This window comes from Pollicipes pollicipes, unplaced genomic scaffold (genome assembly GCF_011947565.3).
Source record: "Pollicipes pollicipes isolate AB1234 unplaced genomic scaffold, Ppol_2.1 Scaffold_6052;HRSCAF=7182_pilon_pilon_pilon, whole genome shotgun sequence".
NCBI lineage: Eukaryota > Metazoa > Arthropoda > Thecostraca > Pollicipedomorpha > Pollicipedidae > Pollicipes > Pollicipes pollicipes.
Genome location: NW_023596805.1, coordinates 11,087,293 through 11,097,435, shown reverse-complemented (window position 1 = coordinate 11,097,435; position 10,143 = coordinate 11,087,293). Strand labels below are relative to the sequence as shown.

The 10,143-nt window shown below is 53.0% G+C and overlaps 2 protein-coding genes across 2 annotated transcripts in view; one reads left to right on the top strand and one right to left on the bottom strand.

The window, feature by feature from the left end:
• The window catches only part of LOC119104663 (tolloid-like protein 2), a gene marked incomplete in the record, with an annotated part of 123,560 nt that overhangs the window by 96,532 nt on the left and 16,885 nt on the right, over positions 1-10,143 (top strand). The window contains 1 exon segment of the mRNA XM_037228384.1: positions 373-519. Coding sequence (XP_037084279.1) covers positions 373-519 — 147 coding nt within the window.
• Positions 732-7,227, bottom strand: LOC119104664 (sphingolipid delta(4)-desaturase DES1). Its single transcript, XM_037228385.1, has 8 exons — positions 7,173-7,227; positions 6,230-6,349; positions 5,615-5,794; positions 4,933-5,072; positions 3,680-3,893; positions 3,220-3,376; positions 1,972-2,104; positions 732-1,094 (listed from the first exon to the last, which is right to left on the bottom strand). Exons 2-8 carry the CDS (start codon positions 6,312-6,314, stop codon positions 1,017-1,019), a joined length of 987 nt encoding a protein of 328 aa, XP_037084280.1. The 5' UTR covers positions 6,315-6,349; positions 7,173-7,227; the 3' UTR covers positions 732-1,016.

Below are 10,143 nucleotides of genomic sequence, written 5' to 3'. Positions count from 1 at the left end.
CTTGCTTATGGCAGGTTGTCTTGCTCTCTGGTTTACACATTACTGTGTTGGGTTGTATGCACACGTGAGCGTGTTCTATGGTTCGCGGAAGGTCGCATGTTGTGACTTAGACGAGGTGGCGCTCCATAGCGTACGCATGCTCTCTGTAAGTGGTTTACACACGATGGTCGCCTCCTCCAGGACACTTCTGTGGGTGGCGGACTACCGCTGTCTGTGCTTTACATGCGATTGTCGCCGCCTCCAGGACACTTCTATGAGTGATAGATCACCGCTGTCTGTGCCTTACATGCGAATGTCGCCACCTCCAGGACACTTCTGTGAGTGACGGATCACCGCTGTCTGAGGTTTACATGCGATTGTCACCGCCTCCAGGACACTTCTGTGAGTGGCGGATCACCGCCACGCATGGCGAGCGAATTGTCCTCAACGTCTCCAGTCTGGATATCCACAGCAGCGACGGCTGTGTCACCGACTACCTAGAGGTCCGCGATGGATACTGGCATCACAGCGCTCTGTTAGGTGAGGAGTACCGCTAGGCGAAAGGCGTAGTGGACCTTGTACCTTTCACTAATAACGCCTCCCAAACGTGCTACCTGGCTGTCCATCCTCATGCACGTACTGGATTGGATGCGTGACAACAGGAGTCGGACCTCCCAGCTTGGATTCAATGCGCTCATTCTACAAGCTCAGTTCGTTGAGAAGCCGTCATATTCCGTTTGCCTCCTACACCGTCAGAAGTCGCTCGGCGACGTCTATATATTTCCGTCCTGCGGTCTTCGGCAACTTCGACAACACTGGGAGCATCACCTCTCCTGCCCGTCAAGCGCTCGGACATGCCGTTGTTGGCGAGGTGAACTGAGAACCTGCCAGTGCCATGTCAGCGGCACTATGACGTAACATGCGGACAAAGACATTCAGTTTCCCGGACTCCCTCGTGTTACATGGGCCGGAACCCGGATGGTTCAGCACTGGCGCAGGATCGCCTGGGCTGGTGGCAGACCGCTCCTGACGCCGGTTTACGAGTCCTTGGTGTTGGAGGCGCGGGCGTTGGGGATCTCTCGCACGCGGCGGGCGTACATGCCCATGTCCTTGTCCTGGGGAGATGAGGAATGTTAGCCAGTGTCCATGTCCATGGCGCGGGCGTTGGGGATCTCTCGCACGCGGCGGGTGTACATGCCCATGTCCTTGTCCTGGGGAAGATAGGAATGTCAGCCAGTGTCCATGTCCTTGTCCTAGGAAAGATGAGGAACGTTAGCTAGTGTCCTTGCCAATGTCGTGGGGAAGATGAGGAACGTAAGCCAGTGTCCATGCCAATGTCGTGGGGAAGATGAGGAACGTTAGCCAGTGCCCGTGCCAATGTCGTGGGGAAGATGAGGAACGTTAGCCCGTGCCCGTGCCAATGTCGTGGGGAAGATGAGGAACGTTAGCCAGTGACCATGACCACTGATGGCTCGCGTTATACAGTCCTGACGTGCCTAGTTTGGGTATCAATTATTGCCTGGTGTCAGTGACCAGCGCTTTCAGGTTGTTGAAAAGTTCGATTACTTAGGAGCACACGGTGCAGCATGCTATCGATTATAAATCAGGTGCGATTAAACGCCACTCAAACATAAACGATCAGTCCAGCCATGCCACAGTGGCTCTGAAACCCGCATAATTACTTTCAATATGTACCTAGCGGTATCGGGCAGTTTGCGCCTAGCGGTGCTGAAAATGCCAAAGAACCCGACTCTCAGAAGATCTGAGGACCCAATCTCCGAAGGATCTGGGCCCTGATCCTTGCAAGGGCCGATCCTTTACGGATTCAACCCTTGAAGGAAGCGGGGACCTGATACGCAGTGGTGATCATTTCCGAAGTGCGAATTGTCAAGGGACCTGATCATCTGGGCAAGCTGATCCTGGCACCGCCCGACCGCGCGCCACGACAGTCTGTCGTAATGAACGGCTCGTGCCGGCGAAACTGTGGCGTACCTTGATGAACCGGATCATGGCTGTCCACCAGCTCTCGTGGGTGAACTTCGTGTAGAACTCGGGAGCCATCTTCTTCACGTCCGGCAGGTAGGCGCCGGGCACCGAGGGGAAGTCGTGGTGCTCGTTGTGGTAGCTGTGGGCATGTGTATATGGATGTCACTGGGGCTTTACGACGCACTCAGCTGCTGAGGCCATATAGCGTCGCCTGCCTCTCACCCTGGCAGGAAGGGCGGGCACCATGGGGAGTGGAGCCCCGTACCTCTGGTTTCCCAGACGCGCAGTGGCTAACGCAGACGCGTTGAATCACTATACTACCCACATTCCTAGCTGTGGGCAGCAATGTGCTAACGGTGTGGGCAAGAGTTTAATAAAAGCTGGGTTGCTCCTGTGGTATTCTCGAGCTCCCAACTCAGTGACAGCAGCGAACACCGATGTGGTGCCGAGCTGCTCGTCGCAGCGGCGAGTTCCGACACTCTTTAGTGGTAACGGGTACTGCGAGGGACACCTTTCGGCCTGTGGGAACCAAGGACTGCTGGCGATGCCTTCCCTATCCCAGCGGAAGAGGCATGGCCACCACTACACACGGCTGCAAGTGCACCGAGAGGAACTCACATGGCCAAGCTTTCGTTCCGCTCCGCGACGTGTCGCACGTTTGCGCGTGCCATGCATTCTTTCGCGAAAAGAAGAGAAAGCTGTCTCCCTTGTGGGTGCTGCCGTGGGCTCTTCGGCAACGGCTGCGAAGTCCGAGTCTTTGGTTTGTTGCGCGGCCTGCTGGCTGCCGCGAGCTGGACCAGTTTGCACGTGACTGCACGGAATTCTTCAGATATGACTCTGCAGCCTGCTGCTCGCAGCCTACTCTGCAGCCTGCCGTCGTATCTACTGCATCGCCCGCGCATCTCATTATCTGCCCTCCCTGCGTTCCCACTGGATTCTGACACTTCCTCGTCGGACTCCAGTGGAAGCTTTGTCAGCTAATGTCGCTGGGTAACGCCCCGTGGTCGACCGACGAAGACTGCACTACAGCTGACGTGAGGCCGCTGTTGGGGTGCCGTAGCCCAGGTGGCGGGAGTACGCAGCCCTGATCTTGTGCCGAATCGTTGGTTTTGGTCGCGCTGGTGGACGCTTGTTTCGCCGACCAGCGCTGCAATGGCCATGAAGGGCTGCGGCGCTAATGAACACAGGAGTTCCCTGCGTCGTGTGATGACACCAAATTTCTGAGACCACCAGCGGCAAAAGCTCCTAACTTACCCTCCGTTGAAGACGAACCAGTTGAGCCAGCCGTAGTAGGAGTAGGTCTCGCTCTCTTTCTCGTAGAGGTAATGGTCAGCGATAAAGTGCGCGCCCAGCGGGTGGAAGCCCAGTGTCATCAGCGACCCGCCCAGCAGGTAGAAGAACGCCTTGGCACCTGGAGTGCGGAAAGAAACATCCCACGTCATCGCAAATCGATGTGTTTGCATGGGATGTTGTGACGGAGTGAGGCATGAACGGCGACGTCACACGACAGCGCAAGCTGTTCCGTGAGGTGAACCGGCGTTGGGTGTCATCAAGAGTCAACGTGATATCTGGAAAAGCAGTGACGGCGTTGTGTATTGATCGGTCATGTTACGTCAAGTGGTGTTGAACATTGGCGTCTTGTGCTGCCGCATCGTGCTCGAGTAGTGTGCTGCTTCCCGGTTCAAGGGCAGTTCACACTTCAGGCCATACATACCCCAGTAGTGGGCCACCGCCCAGTTAACAGCGAGGATCTGGGCGACGTTGACCACCTCCAGCAGCGTCGGCACCATGGGCAGCATGAAGAGCGGTCGCACGTAGTAGCAGACGGGCTGCAGGATGCAGAAGGCGATCTTCCCCAGGGTGGTGGAGAAGAGCTTGGCCTCGAAGTATGTCGGCAGGTCAACGTCGTAGCGACCGTCACCCTGATACTAAGACGGGAAGTGACGTCAGTGGATGTGCTCCAGCCATGGACAATGAATTAGCCCCCGGGGGAGGGGCGGAGGAAGGAGCAGCCGCCCCTCCAGCTTTATGTAACATTTAGCATGAACCCTATGGCAGTGCACGAAAGGAAAAACACGCCTGCTCGCCACATCCATTTCCAAATATACTCCACCATCGCTGTTTCCAGCAAAATGAGTTCACCCCGACGCTTCGGCGGTCGCACTGCTCATATTCAAACAGCGTCGTTCAGGCTGTAGTGATTGGGCGGTGAGTGCTCAGATAAACACGTATGTAATCATGGCAGAGACTCTTCAACGCTCGCGGGGCACCAGTCACCTGGGTTTAATGGGCGCTGCGGCTAAGTCAACTCATCTCACGCGTGGCAAAGGCAAGTCCTGTCCGGGTTAGCGCAGATAGCGTGGTATGAATGCCTAAACCCGGCCCAGGTTAGCGTGATGACGTAAGGGTGAACACGCACCGGAGCGCGTTACGGTGTTTGTCAACAAGTTGTTTGAGTAGGGTATATGGCTCAGTACGTTTGGTTAAAGATAAGTGCTTGAAAAGTGGATGAAAAGAGCAGTGTGATGCAGTGAAAAATATATCGATTGAGTGCGCGAGCGTGCTGCCCCCACCTCAGGCTAAGCACCCTGCAGATTTTTTTCGAGTGTGTCTTATCCCCAATTTAATAGCACGCCGCTGGCAATATGTACCCACCACCGTTCTAATGGGACATTTGATGTATGACTAGACCATCGGTTGCCCGATGCCGCGCGGTCCGTGGAGGACAGCGGAAGGCCCGAAATACGGCACCTTCGCCCACTTTACCTTTCGCGACAGCCAGACCGTGATGACGTCCACACGGCAATTAAAAAGTTGACGCTGAAGTCGGCTGACGTTATTGCCAATCTCGCTGTCGCTGTCGCGTTTGATTAACGCGCGGACGCTGCTGCGAGCAAACACCGCATGAGCATTGGACACAGATGAACCGAGCCGACCCGGGCCCAGTCCTGGTGCGTCCCAACTCACTCTGTGATGAAGCATGTGGTACCGCTTGAAGGTGACGGCCATGGGGAAGCCAACCGGTGTGTTGGCCACCATAGCCGTCAGCACGTTGGCCATTGGCCTGCTGTGGCCAAACAGCGTGCTGTGGGAGGCCTCGTGCACAACTGCGAAGCAGCCGGTTATCAGTTGCCGAGTGGTTAGAACATTGGTTTCTAAATCGTCAGGTCTGGGCTCAATTCCAGGAGCGGTGAACTTTAGCCGGTTCCGGTCTCCACAATATTGGGGCGACGCGGATGACTTGAGCCTTCGTGACGCATGCGTCTCTAGATTCCACAGACATGTTGGAGACACGAAACGGAAGCTGCCCCAATGTAACAAATCGTTTCCTTTGAGCACATTAGAACCATGGGAGCCGAGTGACAATGAGTGAAGCGTTATGGTAACGCGCCAGTTTAGTGATGGCGTGTATTATGAGTGTAACGTATAGCACTACAACTCTTGCTTATATGTGTAACGCTCACTATCCATGCTTCGAAATGTGCGAAACATGTTGACTTTTACATCGAAAGGTCCGCCCGGAAAAGAAAGGACGTTAAAAAACCTTCGGAAACCCCAATGTGGCTAGCCTTCCCGCAAGAAAGCATGGGTACGCCCACCGCCAAGGGTTCGTTCGTTCACCTCGGTTCGTTCACCCGCGGTAACTCACTGGACCAGAGCAGATGTGTCATGCAGCCTCCGAAGGTGTAGGCCAGCAGAACCACGTGCAGCCATCGGGCGTCCCGCACCATGTATGACGTCATCAGCTGGGCGATGACGCAGACGTACGTCATGATCACCATTTTGTAGTCGGTTCGCGCCATCAGGCTTTTGATCTCGGGGTGTTTTTCTGGAAATTGAGAACGAACGAGGCTGATCGTTGGTGCATGCCCACAGGTTTACGACTGCCTGATCGTGCTTACCATGTTCCTACCTCCATAATCATCAAACTCCCTTCGTTGTTGCCTTGGGCTGACATTTTCTGTAGTGATGTTCTAGTTCAACGTGTCACTCAGTATTGCTGTAATCCATCCTCCACCGACAACGTGTAAGTTCACGTAACGCTTAGCGATGTCGTAAGTTCGCCTCGTCAATGCAGCCCTGAGTGTTTATGTCTTTTTGGCGATGCCCAAACTGTGCTTATCCGGCAGCTATGCCTAAAGCTCACATCTCCTGTAGTGCTGCCAAAATTTCACCCTATTCTTCATCACTGCCTTGAGTTCACATCTCCATCGGCTCAGCCGTAAGGTCACATCGACCCATGCGCCATCTCACGCGCTCTTACTGAGGATCTCCTTGCGGCGGACAGAGTGGGGCTCGGCGCTGTCCAGCTGCCAGTCAAAGTCGGACAGTGACACCATTTGACCCATGGCGACGACTCTGGTGACCTGGGGTCAACCACTGGCTGAAAGAGGAGCACCAATGTCAGGCTCCGTTCGCCGTGTGACGACGACTTTGGTGCCCTGGGGTCCACCACTGGCTGAAAGACAAGCACAAGTCACATGTCACATGTGAGAGTCACATGTCGAGTCACAGGTGACACCCTGTGGCCCGTGACAACTGCTGTGCTATTGCCCGAACCATGGTGATGGCCCTATCCCCAGTCCGCAGTTGCTGCCCCTGATTACCCTGTCCCTGCCTTGTGCTCCAGAGGACCTCGCCTGGCTACTGACCCCATGTGCGTGACACAGACTTTCTGATTCATAACTACACGCCCCCTGACTCCGTTACTACATGCCACCCATCCCCCTCCCCAAGTCCCGGATGTTTGACTCCTTGGCTCTTAAATACCTGGCTGCTGATTTTCCACTCCTGACGCCATAAAACACAGCCCCCTAGCCCCTGACTCCTTGGCTCCCGATTCCTGATGTTGGAATTCATGACTCACTGACAGTTTTTCCCACTTGTGACTATGGTCTGCCGGAATCAGAGTCTCTGCCTTCTGCGTCTTTGCTTATGACGTTTTCTTCTGACCCCTGACCCCCACGACTAATTTCCCCTGTCCCTGATTTCGACCCACTGAATCGTCCCTCCGACTCCTTCGCCCCCCGACTCCCGACTCCCCCGCCCCTGTTTATGACGTTGTCTTCTGACTTCTAACCCCCACAATCAATTTATGCCTTTCGCTGCTTTTGACTCACTGAACCGTCCCATCGACTCCCTCGCCCTCTGACTCCCGACTCCCTCGCCCCTGACTCCCGGCTCCCCGCCCTGACTCGCAAGCTCACCAGTGCGAGCCGCTTCGCGCCGATGCACCGGTCGGGTCGTCACGCGCCGTCACTGCCAACATCGGCCGGCCGGTGCCACCTTTATTAGCCGGCGCTGATTGGGTTCATTAGCGTCATTACGAACTGTCTGCCGGGGCGGCGCAAGTGTCACGTGTGTCACCATCAGGTGCGGCCGCCGGCACCGGCGGCCTGATGTCGCGCGCGCGCAGACCGCTCCGTCCGGCTCGGAGCAGGGCTTTGGCTTTGACTGCGGCTCCGTTCGGCTTTGACGAGGGCTCTGTCCGGGGCTCCGTTGGGCTCTGACGAAGGCTCCGTTCGGGTTTGACCAGGGCTCTGTCCGGTGCTCCGTTTGTCTCTGACGAGGGCTCCATTTGGCTCTGGTCAGGGCTCTGTCCAGGGCTTTGTCAGGGGCTCTGTCCGGCTCTGACCAGGATGCCGTTTTGCTCTGACTAGGGCTCCGTTTAGCACTGACCAGGGCCTCTTGTGTTTCGCGTTAGGGAGTTTTTATGCTGCAAATGACTGACCTTTTATGCGGCAGAAAATACTACGAATGGCTATATCATGAAATGCTTAGAAAATATTTTGGCATAGCTCCGAGTTCTCCCATAACATACACCATAATGACTTTCTGTTAGGTGTTTTTTTAGCCACTGCCCCCCTGGTATGTGGAATGTTGGTCATTTTCTACATAGCACCTCAAAATCTTAAGTCCATCCTAAGCTTTGCCCTTGACGTCTTCTCTGGCACTGGTCTTGTTGTATCAACTCCTGCTAAATGTTTTTGTTTTAAAGGAAACGTGACGTACGTCGCCACGCACCCTTTTATGGAGCGCTAGCGACTTCAGGGACTGCAATAGCGCTCGGGGGGGGGGGGGGGGGCAAGGCGCAGCCGGGATGCAAACCCGGGAACCCCCGTGAGAGATGAAGGCGCGAAGCACTTGGCTATCACGCCTCCAAGTGTTTCTGACATAAAGGGGTGCGTTCAGGCCCAGATATCGCAAAAAAAAAAAAAATACGAGGAAGACACGGGTTAAGCACGTGGTCACAAATTGTCCATCTCCGTTGACAGCCGTCTCCGCGCAAAGGGAGTCATCCGTGCAAAAGTCCAGTCTTCATTGCACGTGCGATATGAAACGTGATCAAATAAATGAAATAATGGTATGTAATAGTGGTAATAATGGTAATGACGAATTATGATAATAGTGATGGTGATAAAAATGGTAACAATTGTAATAGATAATGGTGGTGATGGTAACAACAAATAAGCGTAAAAATGTTAAAATGATGATAAAATGGTAATAATTGTAATAAATAATGGTGGTGATGATGATGGCAACACAAATGGTAATATTGCTAAAAATAAAGATACTCTTTTAACGAAATTGCGATTGGATTTGGTTGAGCAACGCCTGAACAGCTGGATGTAAAACTTGATGTTTGTTTCCATGTTGTGCTTAGCTTGGGCCTCATCCAGGGTTGTCACTTCCTGAGCTCGGTTAGGGGGGGGGGGGGCTCAGCCCATAAGGTTGACCTGAGCTACCCCTTAGCGCGATTTTCCCCCAGATTTCGGCCACTTGAGTAAATTCATGGATATTGCATTCAAAGAGCAATACTTTCTAGGGGATCGTAACTTCCAGTTTTTTTCTGCGGAGGAATGACTTCCCATTTCAAGAAAATGTAAGCTGCGTTTTTGTTAAAAGCTTAGAATGGGATGTTATTCACAAGAACAATCTTCCGAAAATCTCAGTAAAGGACCACTGATGTCTGCCGCTGTAGCTGATCGTGTTGCATAACCACCACGACCACGAGTATACGACAAATGCACTTGCCACTGTTGGGGCGGACGTGCGGCAATTTTTAGCTGGGACCCCATGCACTTTTAAAAGCTGCCGCACATTGCGGTCAGCTGTCCTTTATCACAACCCAAGTGTTGTCATTTGAGGGGGGAAAATAAGCTCGTCAAACATTGATACCTACACGATACTTCTTGGAACAAAATGAGCGTGATACTGGTAGTGATGTGGTTAGGTACCTGCTACCTAGCATACTAACGAATATAATTGTTTTGGATTTATTAGGCCCAGTAATTCCTTCGTTGCTCATATGCGTTAAAGGGTGGGGGAGGGGGCTCAGAGAATCATTGGGGGAGGGGCTCAAGCCAGCCTTGTGGACCCGAGGCCCCAAAAGGATTTGAACTGACTTCCCTGACCTCAGCTGCTACCAGTCTTGTGTTTGTAACTGTATCGAGCAGTTCGGGGAGATTTGTGAGAAAACCATGAGTTTTTTCATAATGTATAATACAGCCTTCCGTTCTGTTTGTTTCACGTTTTACATGCCGTCGTCTCGTCTGCCCTTTTTTGTCCATTTCACGATATCGCGGCAGGGTGTCTCGCTTTCTCTCTTAACTACGCGCTACTTATCTTTCTATGTCGGTTTCCACTTCCCCATTGTGGATTCCTCTGCGTGTTACATAGTTCTCTCATCTCTCAGATTCGGCTTTTGTTTGCATTGCCATGTTCTTTGCAGTGGCCTTGGCAGACTTCTTTTCATGTTGTTGATTATTAACTTTAGATTGTTAGCCACCGGACGCTCAGCAGACCACGTGAATAGTGGCATGCGCTTAATAATTTAGGACCATGTTATGTCGACTTTCAGTGCACACAATTTTGTAAACGAAATTTCTGCACAAGTGGCCACGCCCCACGCAATGCTCTGATTTGACCTTAATTGCTCCAAAACTGTAGCTACGTAGATGCAACGAATGGTGGAGAACTTACCGATAATGTTAATTTTTCCATTTTGCCATCAAAGCCCGTGGTCCAACCGTTTCATGACAAGTTTGCAAAACCTTTGCACGTGGTTGCAAAAATATGTATGGGCTCAAAGTTGGCAGCACGGTTCCGATTTCACCTGATTTATGCTAACGCCATGTGACAAGTAATAAGCCGCCACAAGGATTGTCTTAAGATTGT